Consider the following 21782-nt stretch of genomic DNA (forward strand, 5'->3'; position numbering starts at 1 on the left):
GCTTTCTACCAGGTCACTTCTCAACCCAACTTAATTTCTTGAACCACAAGGATTGAACTCATGTGGATTCTCCAAGCTGGGTTCTGCTGGATAAGCATGAATTCCCCTTCACACTGTTCCTTCATACCCAGTGTCAGCTCTGACAGGGTGGTGCTGCTGGGTCTAGCGATGGCCATAGGTCTCTAGCTCTACTTCTGCACCATGTACTTCACAGCATCTCATCTCACTAAGCTAAAGGGGTGGGGGTGGGAGTGGGGGGCATGGGGTTACTTTCAACTAACCGAGTGCACTGGGCTGAGCATTCTATGAATCCAATACTTTCTGCTCCAGCTAATGACTTCACTGCCATCATTTCCTTTCACATAGTTTTCACCAACAAACTTAAACAAAATTCCTTCATAATACTTCTATGGCTTACAATTTTGATGTCCTTGTTTTATTTAATTGGTGGAGATAGAACCCATGGCTTGCTAGGCAAATGATGTAATACTGAGCACCTACCCCAAGTCCAAAGATTTCTTTATAATGCCATTTGCAGATGTCAAAACTCAGATTAAGACAGTGACCCAAATATCATCCTTATTGGACTCTACTCTGTCCTGGTTCTAGAGTTCTGGCATGACCACTGGCTTGCCCACTGCCAATTTTATGTCCTATCATCGGCGCATACTCCCTCTCTAGTCAATACTCCACTTGAAGGCTTTAAAGGGAAACTTTACTAAAATAAGGCAATTAGAATATACAAATCAACACATGTAAAATACAACTACAACTAATTTTGCTGAAAAAGTTTCTCAATTACTGTACATGATCCAAAAAATGGACTTCTGAGCCCCATTCCCTCACATTCCACATGATAGAATGAAGCAGAACATATAGGTGGAGTCAGTATGCATAAACTGCATTTCTTCTTGGTCTGTTAACACAAGTGGATATTTGATTCCTCCCCTATCAAAGCTTTGATGGAGCTTGAAATTCAAATAACAAACCGGTCCAACATTCAAACTCAACTCTCTTTGGCAGGTTTTCTTTGAAGGCCTAAGCAATATCTAGATTCTTCTGAGAAGGAAACAGAGTTTAGTTATATTTTACACTCAGTGCTGTCTCACATGTGGACATGCAACCACAAATTTCTCAATAAAATGAAGACATTTGGGGTATTCTACTGGTACCCAATTCCAACTGGTCCTTTCCTCCTAGAGTTAGTTTGACACTTGGTCACTTCACATCATGCCTTAGTCTCTCATGCATCCATTCCCCCAGCAAGAATGAGAACACCAGAAGAAGGTATATAGTTTCAGGACATTCTACCGATTTAGGCTCTAAGTAGCTACAGCTTTAAGGAGGCATTCCTAGGAATATCCCAGGAACTCTATCCACCCCCTCAGAATAGCAGGCAATTGAGTTAGTGATGGTGACTCAGGCTGGCTTTTTAATCCTGATCTAAAGGAACCACCACAACCCTAGAGAGGGAAATAAAAAAGTCTAGTGGAAAAGGCCTCCGCCACCAATGACTCATGCTCCACTGTGTGACTCGCCTGGTGCTAAGACAGAGTTAGGCTCATTAGTCACTTTAATGAAATTCTCAAAGAAAGGATTCTCCCTATAAATAATAATGAGTTCTGCAAGCACGGTGTTTGTGTGTGAGCGTGTGACTCACCTTTCTACCATGCCAGGCAGCACCAAGTGTGTCACCTGCAAAAGAGAAAACAAAACATTAGTGATGGCTGAGGACACAAGCCACAAAAGAGTGAGACACCCACACATGCCAAAGAGAAAGGACTCACAAAACCAGCCACCATTCTATAGAGAGAGAGGCTTATCTTATACTTAAACTGTGTTAGGAGTACATAAAGAGAATGCACTGGCAAAGTGAACATGGCTAAGATTTGCCTTGTCTGAAAAGTAAGGCTGGCATGGGCACCTTCAAATAACTAGGGCTCTATGGGAAGTGGACATCTCTTTGGTCTGATGGTTATCACCCGCAACAGCATCCCGCCTACCAAGCTGACTTAAGTCATCTTTTTTGAAGGCTTGGGGAAGAGAATGCCAGCAGGTGAGATGTGAGTAAATACCAAGTGCATTCATTTCTTCTGAGGTCCACAGTTGAGAGCAAAACATACCTGAAACCATCTGTGGCCTCTAGTGACCAACCATGAAAGGTGATGTGTGCAATTTAGCAACTTCATAATCACTGGCCAAAGACTTGCAATGTCAACACAGGTGATCACAAAACTCTTTTGGGGGATACTATTCTTCAAGAAAAGTCAGAAGTACAATCTTTGTCAAGATGACCTCAGTTAAACAAGTCTTGGTTCAGCTTGTATCAGGTCTCTAAACAACACAAGAAGTTGAAATGCTTGCTAAGTGTAGACATTCTAAGCCTTTTATCTTGAATAATATCAACCACCAATTAAAATGACAGCATTTGATAAAAGATTGTTTTTGATGGAAATATTCAGAAGCAAAAGATCGTGAAGACTTTCTGCAGCCATGTGTGCTGTGGATGTCTGAGTCCAAGATGGTGCATGCACTTGTCAGTGAGCGTGTGTAAGTTGTCACCATATCAGTAAAAAAAGTATGGGCTGACACATCACCAATTTCAAAGTAAAGGAATATCCTCAGAGTTTAGGGGAAGTACTTCAGCAGAAGTAAAGATTCGACCAAATCTTCTGGCCCAGATGAAAAGGAGAAGCTGTAAGAGCAAGTATAGGGTGAAGCTTCCCGCATCCCTCCTTTTTACCCACATCTGTATTTTTACATAACTCATCCTCATATGGTGATGAAGCAGACCATCCTCCAGCATTTGCTCTTTCCTTGCAGATGAAGGTTCAGAGCACACAACCTCTTTCCCATTCTTGGTACCTCCCATTAAAAAATGTATCACACATTTCTCTGACAACTGTCCACGGCCTACAACTATCGAGTTCATAAGAAGGAGGCCATATGATGTCTTGGTGTAGACTTGAAAAGAGGAAAACAGCTTGTCTTTTCCATCCTCCTTTCCTCTTCTTTGTAGGCAGAATGTAGTAGAGAGAAGAAGCCTTTGACCCCAAGGGGAATGTGATACACTACTGTAGGATGACGGGATAAGGGGCGGATCCTTACTGATAGAGGAGCACTGTGCAGTGCGCTCAGCACCTGCTCCAGTAAGCACCCTGACTAACTGACCATTTTGACTTTGTTTAACTTGTGATTGTATCTCTGTTACAGGACATAATCAATATTTTTTGTTTGTTTTGCAGTGTTGGGCATGAACCTTGAGGTTTCTTTGCCCATATTAAGCAGGTATAGGCCACTGCCCAACCTTTTAACCAAAAATTCTTACTAGTAAGATTAAACATTTATGCTGATAAAGACTGATCCATGTTAACACTTTATAACTTTCCCCCAAAAAAGAGAATTCCACAAGCAATAGGTTAAATACTTTACAGTTTTGGGCTTCAAATTCAATGTGATGATACCAAGTCAAAGTAAAGGTAATGTCACAGTTCATCATCCCAACAGTTGCCTCTCTCTCCTCTTCTAGTTAAATACTAATTTCAACTTTGCTAATGTATTTCCCAAGCTTTGTCTTTCCAGAGGCAAACAGCAGCTGTTTAATTCATAATGAGTGATATAAGGCCACTGTGGGATGCACTCACCACAGTTCTAGTCCCAGCCCTTCCTATGGCGGTGGGACTCTGAGCTAGGTTCTTCTTCTCTGAAGTTAGTATGTTAAATGAAGATCTATCTACATTATATGTTATTACTTTCTTAACTTGGAATGGTGTGTGTGTGTGTGTGTGTGTGTGTGTGTCTGTGTGTCTGTGTGTCTGTGATCCCACATATATGGGACACCAGAGACTTCTGAAGGGACACTGGTGTTCCCACACTCACACTGCACTATCCTTTTAGGATGTAGCACCACTGAGTCCTCAATGCTACCCTTACGCACGGTATGTCCCACAATTTTGAGCCAAGAACAGTAATAAATTTTGAGGTCATCCATTTTAATTGACCATACATAAGTTTTTGGATAATTCTTTCAATATTTTAAAATGTTTCATTTGGGATCTTCTTGGGGTACTGTAATAGCTCTAAGATTAGGCTGTAATGATGATTAAAAAACTCTTATATTTACCCCCAAACAAACAAAGAAACAAAATTTGAACACTCAAAGCAGGAGAATTTACAAATTCATAATGCTTTAAGAGACCTCTCTATATAATATGTGGCTTGTAATCAAGGAACTGAAATCATAGTTTACCAAACTCAGGAGGTAAAAACGGCATAAAAATACTTTCTGCATATCAACTGAGAACTGGGAGCAACAGCTTTGAGGAAGGAGCTATCCTTCTGTTTTATCTGCAGCTACTAGGTTGGGAGGGAAGAACTCAGGACCCATAATGAGATGCTCCTATGAGCAGACAGGGGGCACTAGTGCTTAGGAAAAGGAGCACTTAGAGCTAGAAGACAGGCAGAGCTTCATAGACTGTTTTGGTTAAATTATAAAAGCATAAACAGGAGGTCATTTGGCAGCAAATAAATGCCAGAAGGAACAGAATGCAAAAAAGCAAACCATGAAGAAATAAATATTTTCTATTGAATTACTAGACTTCTTTGGTTGACGGATTAAATAAATAAAGAGATGTAAGAAAAATATGTACAACTGGTTAGATGAATCATGTAACCTGTATCTGTAGAAGACATCAGGGTCAGACATTCACACAAGTTATTCACACAGGCATACTGTGGAATATTTCATTGTAAAGAACGAATGCAACCCTAAGAGTATCTGAAAATGGTCTGTGTTTACGAGCATTACACTGACTAATCAAGCTAACCAGCAAGCAACTGTATGCTTAGCTAATAATGTATTAGGAAACTGTCTCCAAGCATTTTCATAGAACTTATTATTACTCAGTTTCCCAAAGCCCCGAGTTCACCAGAAACAGAAGTGAGGAAAATGAAGATGAACTTTAAAAGTGTGCTTACTCGTGTGTGCATACATGCATGCCTGTGTGTGCCCTTACATGTGTATCGATCTGTATTAAGGAAGTAAGACCTGTTAACTGAAGAGTAGCTAAGTGGTGCTCAGAAGAGCAGCTGGTTAGCACTTGTAGTAGCTTTCCTACACAAAGAGGAGAATTAACGAGATTTGTAGGTACCAATTTGACCTGGAGAATTCAAGCAAGTACAACCACTTTTGGTTGAAATACTGGGGAAATATAAACCAGAAGCTTGTATTTTCCTTTATGCCACACCATGTTTCTGCTCTGAGTGAAAAATTATCCAGAAAATGGTCAGACAACATGAAACTTCACATAATACTTAATCATACTTAAAAATTTTATCAGTAACATGTTAAGACTTAAATGGCTTTTTGATGAATTTATATGTACTGACATAACCAAATATATTCTTCCTAAATATAAATTAAAACGGGAGGCTTGAGAAACTCAAGGCAAAAGAATAACAGTGCTTTGGGTAGCTGGTTGTTAAAGAGCCAAAAGTACACACTGACTACTCAACGACCAGACAGCACACCAGCAAAGACACAACCTTTACAGGTAAAAGTGATTGACAGTCCTTCTTAAGGTTCACTATTCTCATATTTACTTCTGGGTGCCAGGAAGTGGAAGTTCATGAAAAAAAAAAATTAAAAAGTCAACCAGGAGTAACACTGAAAAGCCACAGTAAGTTAAATTGAACTCTTCATGTTTTTATACAAACAACTAAGGTTTGCATTAACACCTTTCCTGATAATCAGGCTCTAAGTCTTAAATCCAACCCCAGGCCACCTGAATGCTTGGGCGTGGGTTTATACGTCATTTAAAGATACTCAACATATAAGTAGACAGACTTCCCTGTGCTGACTTAAAGTCTCTTTAGCATCACACTTACATAGGACATTTAAACTAAGTTGTTAAGGACCATTTCACTGTGCAGTTATTGATTAGGATCTTGGTATCTGGGTATTTATACTCAGATCCCGAGTACTGCCATGAAATTTCACTGTGCATCTGCACTGCATCTCACAGCTCACATGGTGTTTCTGGAGCTAATTCAATATGCTAATTTTAGGCCATCTGCAGGTGATAATTACTATGCCAGAAAGTTTGTTGTTTCTCTTTACATATTTCTAAAATGATATTATTACAACTTGTGAGTTTGGTGGTTAAGCATATTAGGTAAGTAGTAGTAATAAACATGAGCTCTAAACTTTTTTCTTCTCACCTGAGACAGCCTCCACAACGTAGCAAGCAATTTTTACTCCTTTTTGTAGTGGCTTGAAGGAGAATGTTCCCCACAGGCTCCTAAACTGAATACCTGCTTCCCAGGTGGTGCTGTCGTTTGAGATTAGGAGGGATGGCCTTGTTGGAGGAAGTATGGCACTGTAAGCAGCTTTGAGGGCTTAAATGTTCCCATCATTCCCAGTTTGCTCTGGGTGTGGTTCAAGATGTGAACTCTTACGCTAAGAGTTCGCTGCTCCAGCCCTAGGCCTGCAGCTATAAGCCACATTTTCCCACCATAATGGACTCTTAATCCTCTGGAACCATAGACCCTAATACTATCTTAGTCATGGTGTCTTATAGTAGCAACAGAAAAGTAACTAAGACAGTTTTCCCCCACGTACGTGGGAGCCACCACAACAGAACTTATGAGAATTTCAAAGTTTGCAAGTTTTTTTTTTTTTAAGTAATGTTTTCATTAATCCACACCACAAAAAACGAAGACACTTTAAAATCTAAAAAGCTGATCTACATTGTTATCTCACATGTAGCTCTAGTAACACTTCATAAGCAAGCTGGCCTACAGTATACAAATGTACACAGACACATGAATGGCTTCATAACAGCTGAAATGGGAATTCCTCAGAGGGAAGCACATACCCAATTTCAGGTAAAGATTTACTGGGACAGATATGTATATTCTAGTTAGAAAAAAATATGAAGTTCGTTTACCTCATACAAAATCACAATCAGTATTATTAAATCATTTAGTTGAGATAAATAACTCAAAAATAGATTGCCTGAACTAGAAAATACTTGAAAATGTATTAAAATGTAGCCATCTGTTGCCAGGATTACACAGAGTTTATTTTCTTCTTAGTGCTCATATAGTTTTCAAATATCTTTGGCAACAATCTTGCAGTGCTTTTATAATTAGTAAAACCCTCACAAACTTATTTCTTTAAAAAACAAAAACAAAAACAAAAAACAAAACCAGAAACAGAAACAAAACCGCCAAAGCCTACTCTGGCATCTCTCCTTTACTTCTGCAGTGGCCGTCACTGTTGACAGAAGGAGCCCAGGTACCGAGCTGGTGTTTCTACATGTTTCTTTATCACGTAACTTCTGGTACTTGGTCATCTGTTCCAACACTGCTATAATGCTCTAAGGCTCTAGTGAAAAGAGCCAGACAAGGCTCTGCATTCCTTTAGTCACAGTACTCAGTTAGGAGTTAGGAGGATTATGAGCTCAAAGTTAGACTGGTCCACACCATGTTCCATGCCAGTCCAAACTACATAACAAGGACCTGTCTCAAGAAAATGATGAATCAATCAAACTTAAGATACTTGATTCAATAAGATCTGTGTCACTACTATTTGTGACTAGGGAAGTAAACAGAACAAGTCACCCCAGAATCTAGGCTCAGCTTCAAGAATCCAGGTTTTTCATGAGCAATATCAGAATATCTCCCATGGCCAATAGGTTCACCTTTGCCCTAATTCAGACCTCAAAAGAAACATACTGAATCAATCAAGTCTAGATTTAGGCAACTGAGAAATGGAGCCAATACAGTTTAGAAGGAAACAGTTTCCTACAAAATCTGAAGCATGAAAAATGTGAAACAAGTGTTCAAATGAAATAAAAGGACATCTTAAAACAATCATAGTACAGATGTGAAAAGAAGTAACAATAATGTTCTACAACGGCCCCTCCCCCATCATTTGAGAAACCACTGGAAGCCACACCAGAACGACACAGCATACACTTCCTTTGGCAAACAGTATAATTTGAGCTCCAAGGAGGTGAGGAAGTGAGAACATAGCTTAATTAGAAGTTCTTAGAATCTCACCTGTATAGCTAACAGTATTTATTGCACAAGGGTGGAAAACTTAATTAGGCATAGTTTTGAGAGCACTAAGACCTTACAATGTTATGTGACTTTGCCTTTTCATGGTGCTTAAGTCACTGAGGAAGTTCAAGAGTTCTTTTAGATTGGAATGTTGCCCCAGGCCACAAATAGAGCTTTTCCTTGTCCAATACATTCTACTTTGAACCATACTAAAATAATATAATGAAAAGAAAAAAACCTTTCCAAAACACAGAAATGCTTATTAATGATGCCAAACCTAAGCCCCTAATTTATACATTCCAAACAAAGATTATTAAGAGGAATGAGCAGAGTATCATCTGGTGTTTCCATGGTATAATGTTTGAGTATTTTAAGTGCTTCTATTATCTTCCCCCCCCAAAACAAAGTGACAATTTCTTAAAAGTGACAGATGCTGAAAAGAGAAAGCAATTCCTAAAGTTCAAGTCCCTGTCATGTTTTCACAAATATGAAAGACATTTTCCTATAAACGAGGTTCACTATGAGCTAAAGAGAACCCCAAACCCAATTTATAAGGGTATTTTTATTTTCAGATGAAGGCCATAGAAGAAGTGCTGCCCGGTTTTTGGAAATCGTTTGCCTCTGCTGGGTCTGCGGCAGCCTGCTATTGCCATCCCTAAGGGCTGAATACTTGAAAATTTTAGTAGCAGAGGACAACACGTGCTGGTAGTCCTAGTTTCAAAATGAACTGACTAAATATTAACTTCGAATATCCTCACCCAGAAAAGCAGTAGATGGGTGAATTGGTGTTGAAGGACACATCTTACTTGGGATTTCTTAGCTTCCTGAAGTTAACTTAAACTGTGGAAGCACAATATGAGGATACCTTTCTAGCATGTTCCTAAATTAAATACAATTAAACTGAGGAACAAAACTCTCCCTGTAGATTTCCAAGCTAACACGAGGCTCCACCTGCTGGTCCTGTGTCACCTGCCAGAGGCATATCCGTGCAAGAAAGAGAAATTGAATGCTTTAGTACTTTCCACCTGTTGACCATTCATCCAAACATTCACATCGTGGGCAAGGCACATCATTAGGCACTTTTGCTAACCACCTACAATGAAGGCATGGTGATACAGAAGGAAAAAACTTGGCTTTTCAAAAGTATGTAACAAGTGCTTTAAGGGTAGCAGGCAGATCAAGCAATATTGTTTTGACAACACTCATCTGAAAAAGAGACAGCCATCTCACAAGGTTCTATGTGGATTTCAGAGAATACCAGGAATGGGAGATGATCTGAATGCTTGTGCCCCACAAAGCTCATAGGTGGAAACCCCAATAGCACACTAAAGGTGGAGACTTTGGGAGATGATTAATTACCCCACAAGGACAGGGATCTGATAAAGCTGTTCATTTCCCCTTCATCATGTGAAGAAACACACTACAGGCACCAGTCACCAGCTATGAGAACAGTCCCTCTTCATACAGTCTGTCCTAGCACCTTGATCCTGAACTCTTCATCCTCTCACACTGTGAGAGATGCTTGTTGGTTCTTTATATCTGACAGTCCGAGGTATTTTTGTCACATTAGCAGCAAACGGACTAAGACACAGGAAGTTGACTTGGTCCAAACCAATCCAATCTTTCAAGCTCACTAAGTTTGAGGAGACTAGAGACTTGGAATCACCGAGAGAGGAACTTACACTCAGATATCTAGAAGCACTGCTCAAACAACAGAGAGCAGCAGGGGCTAGAGAACCTGGCCTCACATACTCACTTGCTTTTCACATGATTTTCAGATTTTTCCCAAGAGAAGCTATAAATCTGAATGTGAAACTTCCATCTTTTAAAAACAGAATTGACCAACACAAGCTGGTAGTCCTTATCCAGCCTCAGATCTGTAACTTCTGACCTAAGGAATTCTCCCAATTTACTTCAACTAACCCACATTTACCATTGTAGGGCCACACTTAGAATCACTGTTATTTTAAAGAACGGTAAGTTTTAATTTTTAAAACAGATGCATTCATCTGTTTGTAGAAAAGCCATCAGCTGTGCACTTGGAATAAGGCAGGGGACAGGTGTCAACATTCATGGTGCCTACACTGTGTAGACAGCTCAACACTAAGAACTGCAAAGTGAAGGGAAGCCATGTAGTATGCCATGGGCCCACAGGATTCCAAGCCTGATCTACTCTAGAAGGGACAGACTGTCACCTTGGCTCTAATAAGACAAGATTTCCAGTCATACATGAAGTTTGGCACATGGAAAAAAAAGTCCAAGCCACTGGACAAGATTCAAAAGTGAAGCAACCACCCTGGAGAGAGGCTCTTAGTGCCTAAGACCACTTACTACTCCTGCAGAAGATGTAGGTCTAGTTCCTAGCATCCACATGGTTGGTTGCTTACAACCATCCATAATTTCAGTGCCAGGGAATCTGATACCCTCTTCCGGCCTCTGTTGGTGATTGCACTCATAAGGTACACATACACTCATGAGGTACACGTGCAGGGACACACACACACACATACACCCCAAAATAAATCTTTTGAAAAATGAACTATTCAGCTAGAACCAGACTGTTGAATACCTTGAGAAACCCGCTTACAATTAAACACCAAGAGTCTGAGGCCACAACTACTCTGATTAATATTTCTTCCCTAATATTCTCCCGGATCATCTCTTTATCTGTGATAACCTGAAATTCCTTTGCGTTCAGGATTATTTTAGTATTATAATGTGGGGCTTTCGTGCCTTTTACAAACAGCTGGCCTACTCACACAGGGAAGAAGCACATGGACTTCCAACAAGATGCTGGGGCTCTACCTTTAATTTTGAGCATGACTCTAACTCACAGGGCAGGCTGATCTCACCACCATCTCCTGGTAAACTCCCGATTCTCCAGTATATCATTTGGTAAGACATACACCAGGTGAACCTAAGGGTAAAGAGAGACTGTTCCCCTTCTTATAAAATCTTAATACATTTACTGGAACTTCAGGCTAGACACCTGTGCCTCAGTTCCCCTGATGCCCAACCAACATAAAACCGAAGGTCTTGTAGCCAGACCAGCTTCCATCTCCCTTTATTACTCCAAGGTTCCCAGCAATCACTGCTACTGAAAATGCAGTTCTGGCTTTGGCAACAAAATGCAATCAGTTAAAGAATGATAGGTGCAAGTCATCAAAATACTGTCTGGGACAAATCACATCAGAAAAGCTTAAACTCAGGAGTATCACACATAAAGCTTCACCTAGGGGAATGCCCCTCCTCAGTATACATAATTTACACACGTGCTACGGAATACCAACTGCCATGTCGTTCGTTCTTCCTCTAGCACTGTCTCACACACATATCAGATTCTGCAGGCTCTCCATCTGCTGAACTCAAGTTCCTGTACAATCCTGACCTCAAGGCATCTTCTGCCTATGGGTTTACCATAGTTCATTGACCATTCTCAGTGCTCCAAACCATTTTCACATCTGCATGGTGCCTCAGAGGTCATGTTATTGATCCTACCCACAGTACATCAAACCAAACCATTTGTGCACCATGCTCTAAGGGTTGATGACATCATGAACCAGGAATTCTGAATTGCTTTTCCATTCAAAGTTTATATTACAATGATAAATTTAGATCCATGCTTAAGACTGACTAAAGGATGCTTATTCAACTTATTGAAGAAGTATTTTAAATAGTAAAATCCCTTAGTGTTTTAAAAATAGGATTTGGTCTACCAAAGGCCTGTATAACTTTTAAGCATACATTCACATATTCTACTGGGGATATGCCCCTTTGGTATGTCTCAAAGTGTTTAAAAAATAAGCATGTGTGTCCATGAAGCCAGCTCATAGGAACCAGTTTATAAACACAAATTCAAAGAGAGAAAGGGGAGGAGGAAGAATGAAGAGGGGAGACAAGCTGTATGACATACTAAGATATTAGGAACCCAATCTCATCCTTATTCACACTCCCTCCTCTCCACTCTTTTCTTGAGACAGGGGCTCAGTATGTAGCTCAAGCTGGCCTCAAAACTCCTGATTCTTCTGCTTCAGTCTCCCAAGTCCTGGGATTAACAGATGTGCATAATGACCTCTAGTGTTTTCCATCACTTTAAGAATGGGCTAGCTACTTCGCAGAGCTGTTGGGTCTGTGTTATCTTATCTATGACGCACACACACCAGCACTATTTGGTCATTAAGCAAGGATGAGATGGATCACATGCTGATCTGTGCTAAGAGGCTGTGAGAAGGACACAGTCTGTGGCCATGGAGCAGGACAAGCTCCAGGATTAAAGACAGGACCTTGGCCTTTTATTATTAGTTTAGTATTCTACAAATGGCCAGCCAAAAATTCATGTTGTGGGAAACAGAAGGCCAGCATTTTAAAGCAAAGCCAACAATGAAGTGTTGGTAAGCAGGACTGTAAGGGAAAAGACAAGGATCCAGAGTAAAACCCTACACAGCTGACCTGATAAAGAATGGGAGTTAGAAGGAGACAAACCTATAGCTAGTATTAACAACTCAACAACATAAACCTTAAGCACTTGAACAAGGATTTCTCATTAAGTTAGGACAACATATTGTGAAACACCTCACTGTCTTAACACTCCTTATTTTCAAGCATTTTGGCCAGATACACCAGAAAAAAAAAAATCAGAGTAACAGTAAAATCATTCATTTTAAAAGGAAATTTCTTAAGATATACAACATAATTTACATCAATCTTTATTTAAAACCTTTATTTTCTAAAAAAATAAAATAAAATCATTTCTGAATGTATTTAGTAAAACATTTTTATCAACTTTGAATTTAACAGCAATAATAACATTTTTAGAGCCTCTCTTGCTTTCTTCCTCCCCCTCCCTTCCTTCTTTTCCCTCTGTGTGTCTCTCTCCTCCTCTCTGACCCTCTATCCCGGGTCTCAGGTAGTACAGCCTGGCCAAGCATGATCCTGAATTTCTGATCCTCTTGCCTTTTCTTCCACTTCCTATGGCACACACGATCATGCCTAGTGTTACACAGTTCTAAGGATTGAACCTAGGGCTTCATGCCTACTAAGTAAGAACTCTACTTACCGAGCTGCATTCCCAACTCTGAGTTTTATAGAGATTACCTTGTTTCATTCAAACAAGTCATTGAGGTAAAGAGAAATATTATCTTCAATTTATAGATGAAAAGTAAAGTGAAAAGTAATTTACACCAAGACTAAAATGGCTAGAAAATGGTAGTTCCTTAATTAGCCTGAAATCTGATAGATAGTGTTAGAGGCTGAACATTTAAATCTGGTAAAGAAATGACCTTAAAACTATACAATATATTCCTATTAACTACATTAAAAAGACCAGTTTCACAAATGGGGGTGCTCTGTATCTACTCACATCTCCACTGGTGACTCCTTGGCTCACTTAAACTTCAGTTTATATAAAAGCCAAACAATACGGGGTGGGGGTGGGGGTGGGGAACCACAGACACCTTGATCCATTACAAGGAAGAAGATACAGTGTAGTAATTATTTATTTGACAAAAATATTTGCCATTTTATTACATAATACATTTGAGGTGGCTTTTAAGTAACAAGCTAGCCGACATTCTCTATCTGTAAGCACTGAATTAACACATCTAAATAGTTACATTACCCAGGGAAAAGCAAAGCCAGACATGAAAAAACCAGGCCAGTGTAGCAGTACTAGGTTCTTGGACTTGAACCAGCCATGTAAGGGTCATCCTTTATTTCTCTCAGAACATAAAGACATAGGGATAGTTTCTCTTGAAAAATCCTTAATAGAGAAAAACACCAAGATCCCACCACAAAGTGAAACATCCAATTCTTATTTAAATATCTAATGTATAATTTCTTATTAATTTATATTTATCTTATTTTGAAGAGTTCTGACTCAAGCTATTTCCTATTTCCTTAAACAAGGAGTTATTAAAAGTGTAGTGGCTTTCTGCAAGAATTTTCAAATTTAAAGTGTCTGACACTGTGTATGTGGATTCAGCCTCTGGCAACCCTTCCCCATGGTTTGTTATGTCCTCAGCAGTGACTTCTAAAGCTCACGTTCAAGCAGAGCGTCTACTACCTAGCTATTGCTCCTTTCATCAGAGTCACCACGTAATCTTGTGTTATACACGAGTAACACAAATACAACACAGGCTTAGCAAGGAATGAACAAGCCAGATGCCTTTGTGTTGTTCTTGGTTTTGCCGCTGTTTCTTTGTTCATTTGTTTTTTTAGAAAGGGTATCAATCTGCAGCCCTGGCTGGCCTAGAACTCACAGAGCCCTGCCTGCCTCTGCCTCCTGAATTCTGAGATGAAAGACATATGCCACCATGCCAAACTATTGTGGCTGGTTATTAGGTATGGCTAATAAAATTACTCTCGTTGGCTTCTGGACTCTTGATTTCCCATGTACTACCACATATGTCAAAATGGAAACAAATCAGCCACGAGCAGCAGATGGCTCAAGTCAGTCAGCCTTTAACCTGAGCCAGGTTTTGCAGTCCTGTTACCCGCCATGTTGAATGTACATAGAAGACACATGAGACTTGTTTGTTATGTTATTAGAAAGTGAGCTAAGAGAAGTGTGTTTGGTGGTCAGCTCTTTCTACTTCTTGGAGACAAGGAGATAGACCGCATTCATTTGAAATACACATGGTAAATAAGAGCTGACAGAAATGAGCCAACAGAATCTATATCAGTGTTTTTAGGTAGAAAGAGCCAAAAAAGATGACAAATTTATAACGAAGCTGCTTACCTTGCAAACGGAAAGCACATTAATATTTAGCAGTTTCTTGATGGTCTGCAAAAAAGTTGGATAATTTAAGTTCACTAAGAAAGTAACGATGTTACAAATATACTTTAGGGTGACACACCTGAAGCTTCTGCAGATATCCCAAGGAACTGGAAATGCTATAGAGCTGGGGTTGAGAGGTAGAGGCCAGCTTTATCTCAGTGTTATATTTGTAATGAAAGCAGTAACTAATATGAATATGAAAACATAAAGCAGATGTGCAAGTCAAATTTGAACGTGAAGAGACACATTAAATCCAAAATAAAACACTTAGGAATTTCCTCTCAACTAATAGAGAAAGTGGAAATGACTGAAACTAAGAGCTTCAATTGATTTCAAAAACTGACATGGTCCTTCAGAGATGTAACTTCTTAGCTTTCATTAAAGTATTATGCATGTATCAAGGCTGTAGCTCTCATTTTGGTAAAGCTAGGGTACTTGAATCAACTATGCTGCTACATATTAACATATTTATGAGTTTTTAAACTAATTTTTGATGCCCCAATACTTAAAATAGAGATATCTTAATCAAACAAAAAACAATAAAAATGAAATTAGAGCTTTATTGACCCTAGCACTGTTTAAATGACATCATCATAAACATTGCTGCCTTCAGTCCTTCCAGCATTCCTATGAAGCTGCCTAGCTCACATGTAAGGGTGAATAAACAAACTAGCTAGGATTAGGTTCTCCTCACAGGAGCCAAGCTCTGAACTGCAGACAGCTGGACTCCAACCCTCAGTTGGAATCACTCTTCCGGCCTCACTGATGCGGCCATGCTTTCACTATGCTATCATAATAAACAAAGAAAGACTTACGTTGTCCAAGTCGGGAATGTCCAAAAAGTATTCCGGATACTCATATGACATGCCCACGTTGTTCACTGAAATAAGACAAGACGATTAGCTAGCACATTTATTTTAATAATGTACTGAACTGTTGAGGTATACCTACTGAGACTAAAATGATATATATTACCATATAAAATATAATTCCTGGTGAAGGTGTGACCTTCCCAGAGCTTTCTATCTCAAATCCTTATTACTCCAGTTTAAATGCTTTTCCTTCGTGGAGCCTTTCTGTACTTACCACCTGCACGCCTGCCTCCCTGTCCATCCTCCCTGTCCGGAATAAGTGTTCTTCCTCTACACTGGTCATCTACTAATACTGCCAACCACTCCTCTGCACCTTACTCCTTCACGTGGTAGTAGAAAGAACACAGAGCGTATAGTGCAGGAGATGGGAAACCTGGGTTTTAGTTATAGCCATGGCATAAAATGTGTGACCTAAATAAGTCATGTCCAGTTTGCGTCTCAGCCTGTTAACTGCTAATGTAAGAGTTTACTCAGTCATGTGACAAATATCTGCCACATGCTTGTAGGCTAACTATGAGCTGCTAGAAGGAAGGAAAGGGAAGGACTCTCACATCACGGGATTTACTATCTAGTAGGGAGAAAAAGGTCCCCAATTCAAACAATCAATATTCATGACAGAATGTCAAGAGTCAGGACAGTCTATTCCTAGAGAGCCTGACTTCAAGGCTTCCTTGGGGTAGCCTGGAGGGCAGGTGAGACCAAGTATCTCTGATAAATGATCTGTGGAATGCTGAGGTCATAGCTTAGCTTACCTTGAAACCTCCCCCCCCTGCATAATCATTTAACCTCAGCTTGGCACTGATACACTTATACAGATTAGGTTTATATTTGAATACTCCATTACAGGCAGTTTCTCCAGACCCAGAAAGACAAAGAAATGCAAAATAAGAAACATTCCCAAATGGATAAGACATCCCTGACTTTACATAAACTAATTAACTCACAAACTGCATTATCTATTTATGTACTCTTAACTGCCACGACAAGCCGATTAGGTAATTTCTAAATTATGCCCTAGAAACTAAAATCCATAGCACTTTAAAAAAGAGCCCAAGACCACGGGACAAATCATGCTGAAATTCAAACTCAGAAGAGCCTCAACTCTAATCACTAAAACTGCCACATACCCTCATCTGGGAAGAAAGAAAGAAAAGGATTCTCATATCACTTAGGAAAAGTGATCAGTAGTAACAATAATAAAACACTAATAGCAATTAGTTCAACCAAACCAAAGCACTAGGGAAAAAAGTTTCAGTTACAAGAAAATAACAAAATTATGGCCAGTTTGCTATGGACAGATAAACCTAATAGGCGTACTCTCCAATAGACTAAATTAATAGTTGGGAGGAATGGAATGCCTTTCTATATTTAACTAAGTCTGTCACTGGACCCTGAGTCTTCAGGTTTTCCTTGCAAAATTTCTGTGAGGATGGTTTCAATAGCTCACTAAAACCCATCTTAAAACAGGAAAGCCAATCACAGGTTTCAAGCTCACCCGAAGAGGGAAAACATCTAAACAGTTAGTAACAGCAGGTCTAGATTTATTTTGATCTTAGCCTGCCCACTACCAAGTGCCTCAGCAATCACATTTATAAAAGATGTTAAAGTTTAAACCAAAGGGAAGGCCTTAAGTTCAGTTGACTCTAGTTTAATCAGTGCTGAGTTATAAAGGATGGATAGTTTGTAATTATTAAATAGTTAATTATAAATCTTTTAAGAGCCTAAGCTGGTGGGCTATTTTTATTATTGTTCTGAAATCTAGAATTTTTAAAGTAGAACAGCTGATCTGTGATCTTAGCATGTACTGTAAGCACAAAATTGAACTGAGGAAGCACACAAATAACTCAGAAAGGTGGGAGTGATACTCTGGATAAAGCATTAAAGTAGACAGCTTTCTGATTTGCCTCTGCTAAGTGAGCAAATGAAACTAGGAATGCTGTCTGCTCATACAATGAAAATGGGGATATCTATCCAACAGTGCCACATAAGAAAAAAACACAACTGTTTAGTTCAAAGCAATACACTCTCATGTAGGAAGATGGCTCAGTGGGTAAGAGCACCCGACTGCTCTTCCGAAGGTCCGGAGTTCAAATCCCAGCAACCACATGGTGGCTCATAACCATCCGTAACAAGATCTGACGCCCTCTTCTGGAGTGTCTGAAGACAGCTACAGTGTACTTACATATAGTAAATAAATAAATAAATAAATAAATAAATAAATAAATAAATAAATAAATAAATAAATAAATGTGAGAGCTAGAACAGGACTTCAGAGCATCAAGTCTAGGCTGATGAGACGGATGAGTAAAATGAGAGGTCAAACTCAAGCTGGCAAATGCACAGTGGGCACCAGGGCTCTCCAGTCCTGTCTGCTTTCCTGCTTTCCTGCTTTCCTGAGTGCATCTTCTGCTGCAGAATCCAGGCTAGCTATCATTCACAGGGAGTAATCGATTCTGTGCTGTGAACAACTGTTGCTCCTCTTAGCTTTGAGCACATAGTAACTCCAATGATAGTACCTTTGGATGCTGAAATTCTATATTCAAGGCACTTTGGAACTGGCAGATTCTGGATGAAGTTTTACATTGAAGTCATTAAAGATTTAATCCACTAAAGGTGGGCAGGGTCACCTTCCACCTTCTTACTGAAAGCTCCAATCACAGATGAGACTGGAAATCAGGGATCATGCCTATAGCTGAAGGAATTTTATCACAAGCCATTATTTCTTCTCTGTACTACTTATCACTTCTAAAAGCGCTTGCTCCCCTCCCTCTCTCTACAACTACCTAAGTTCTTCCTACACCCTTGACATGTGGGGAGGGTGTGAGGTTTAACCATCTGACTTTGATTGCTTACTTGTGGCTCTTGATGTACATGTGTGAGTTAACAAATCTGCCTGCCGTTTCTCCAGCTACTTTTATTATCAGGTCATTTTAGCCGACTATACTATTAAGTCTTCTGGGGGAAAGTTTGAGTGCCAATACATTTAGGCTTATATTTGCTTTAAAAAAAAAAAAAACTTTAAATACAGGTTTTAAAACATTTTGTCCCTCCTTCTAGCCCACTGTCCAAAGGCAGGGGATAAAAGATGGTAAATAGGACAAGGGGACGTGGGCCTGTTTAGAAGTAGTTTTTCTTTCTTGGCAATTCCAATATCCATTTGTCAAGACGCCAGCAGTCAAGTTTAGTAGTGTCAGGATACCAAACACAAACCAGCAGTAGTGGCACAATCCAGCAGAAACCGCCAGGCCTCCACCAGATCCGAATGAGTCAGCTGGAGCAACCAGGACCAGCCAGGATGCCAGAAGTTCTGTGCCATGTCTTTCTCAACGAAATGAAGATCAGGGAAAATCTGAGACAAACACATTCTATTTATACTCTTTCCAAACATCACAGGTCCTCCCACGGGTCTTGCTTCAGCAAAACATGTGGGTTTATATCAAACGACATAACCAGAACACTTCAACTACACTCTTCAATAACTGTTTTCAGTAAGTGCTCAACACTGGTAATTTCTTTAAGAAAGGCAAACCCACTGCAGTTTTATTTTGAGACAGTAGGTGACAGCAATAGCCAAATAGCAGATCAGAAGCTTCCAGTGACAGTCTGAAGGGAGAGGGAGGGATGCTGTGAGTAGGAGTGAAAGATGGCAGTACTCCCATTACAGCTTAGTCTCATTAAGGATGGGTATGAGCAGAGCCATTGCTTTATGTACTTATTACCTTATAGGATCCACAGAAACAATCTCACAAGTTGTTCTAACTTTATTCAGAAAGTTGACCATCTATTCTAACGGGTGGTATCTTTAATTAGCATTAAAACTGCACTGCTAGTGAGTTTTGTAGCTTTTTCCTCCAGAAACCACGGTTCTATATTGCTGCTCCTACCCCTAGGGCCTTCAAAACTCTTTTAGTAATGAACACATCATCTCATTCAAAAACCAAAGCACAATTGCATAACTTCAGAATTCTCACTGTGCCAGTAATCAGCACAAGGCCTTGAACAGAGAACTTTCCCAGCACTCCATGAGGTTCTAAGACTGCAGAAACTTGTCTTTCTTTCCTTCCTCCCTCCCCTCCTTCCCTCCCTCCCTCTCTCCCTCCTTTCCTTCCTTTCTTTATTTTTGTCCCATTGCTGTGATAAAACTTCCTGATAAAAGCAACTTAAGGGGGAAAGATCCATTTCAGCTCACTGTTTTAGATAATTTCCAGCACAGCAGGAAACTGAGCACAGGCAGGAGAGCTGGAGGCCACTGTCTCCTAAGCAGTCAAGGGCCCCGCCCCAGGAAATCAAGCCACCCACTTTCATATGATTCCTCCCACTTCAATTAACCCCCCCCCCCCAAGAGTGCCCAGAGGCTAAACAATCCTTTTAGAGTAAGCTTGTCAGCTTTTCTTCTGGATGATTCTGGATCCCATCAAGTTGGCAGTTGAAACCAACCATCTCAGAGCCCAATGGAACAGCTGGGACTGAGAGAGAACAGAAGCACAGCAGACCAAGAAGAACAGGGAAACAGGCATTGGTGGTGGGCAGAGATACCATCCTCATGAACCTACGGAGTGGGTCACTGCAGGACTGACAGGGAGCTCACTTAGCTGCACTCTGAGGGCACATTCTGAACCACGAAGAATACTACTGGAAGAATACTACTGTCAACGTGATGCTACACTGAGAAGGAAGACTTGGAAAAATCCAGAGTAATTCTGGGCATTTTATTAATATTTTAAATGATCTAATACTTAAAATCATTTCCACATTTCAATCTCTAAAACAAAACAAGATTTTGTTCCTTCCAAATTCATGTGCTACTGATCTCTATGGATAGAATTCACTATCACAGCCAGTTTCGAGAGATAGAATGATGTCACTAGAAAAGCAGATTTCTGGGATGTGCGCTCGGCATGATGGTGGAGCACACGACAATAAATTACTAGAAAATGCAAATCCATTCATGCACTAACTCCACACAGACAACTTCCAACTGGCTTCATTTTTTACATTAAGCAGAAACATAAGAAATTAATGCAGTTTAAAAATACTTTGCTTAATGGCTGGGCTTCCAAATATAAATCACATAACATGAAGTATTCTGTTTCCTTCTTATGACAACAAGGCAGAAAAGATAAGCTTACACTTCAGTCACATTCTAATTATACATATGAATCCAGTCCCAGCACTGAAAACTCATTAGTAAAACCTGTTTCGAACAATGATGTCATTGTATTTTAAAATAAACTTCGTTTTTGTTTTGTTCTTTAATGTGGACTTCTGGAAAAGAGAACGTATCAAAGGCTCAGGGAGTGTGCATGAGCGTGCGTGTGTGTGCGTGTGTGTGTGTGTGTGTGTGTGTGTCTGAGTTCAACCTCTAGCACTATAAAAGTACAACTGGAAAAGGCTACAGACCTCGGAATTCAGCAGAGCCAGGGTTCAGCCCCACTCAATCATTGCTGCTTCTACAACTGGGACATAAAATAAGCCTGTTTCCTCACTATTCTTCATACGTGAAATAGGAACAATCATTTCAACAACGGATATAGTCACAAATCCACTGTTGGAAGCAGGTTAAAATGTCAGTAAATGAAGAAGAAGCTGCTGTTATGTGGCCATCTATCCAACAAATATTTACTGCCTCCCCACTCTGAGCCCAATACCAAGAATCTTGCTTTTATTATATATGACCAGTATCTACACAAACAGAAGGCAGAGCTCAGGTTCATACTGGCTAGATTTATCCAGTACCTCCTCTGCCCTCTTCACTGCATTCAATAGACCTAGTCTCACAGTCATAGGGAGATAGTGACAGAGATGCAAAGAAATTTCCTTTTTTGCTGTCTTAACATATTGCTGGAGCTAGCACATGTTCATACACTGACAGATGATATTTGGAACACGATGTAAAACATTTTGCAAACTTTACAGTTTTCATACACTTGTAAGTAGCAATTTCCAAATAAAAGAGTTTATAAGGCTTTAAATTTGCAGTGCCTTTAATCAGAAATTGAAAAATTAAGATTGAGTCAGAAGCAACAGCACACACCTTTCTCTGTTTAATTACAAACAGCTACGTGACTGAT

General features: G+C 39.8%; 1 protein-coding gene across 1 annotated transcript in view; it reads right to left on the reverse strand.

Annotated features, from left to right (window-relative positions):
- Hsd17b12 (hydroxysteroid 17-beta dehydrogenase 12) overlaps nucleotides 1–21782 on the reverse strand; it is a 124814-nt gene that overhangs the window by 17291 nt on the left and 85741 nt on the right. Inside the window, exons 5-7 of the mRNA XM_021193400.2 lie at nucleotides 15655–15719; nucleotides 14801–14845; nucleotides 1661–1695 (exon numbers count right to left, since the gene is read on the reverse strand). Of these exons, the coding sequence (XP_021049059.1) occupies nucleotides 1661–1695; nucleotides 14801–14845; nucleotides 15655–15719 (145 nt within the window). The remainder of the gene's footprint in view (nucleotides 1–1660; nucleotides 1696–14800; nucleotides 14846–15654; nucleotides 15720–21782) is intronic.

The sequence above is a fragment of the Mus pahari genome, chromosome 3 (assembly GCF_900095145.1).
Source record: "Mus pahari chromosome 3, PAHARI_EIJ_v1.1, whole genome shotgun sequence".
In the NCBI taxonomy this organism is placed as follows: domain Eukaryota; kingdom Metazoa; phylum Chordata; class Mammalia; order Rodentia; family Muridae; genus Mus; species Mus pahari.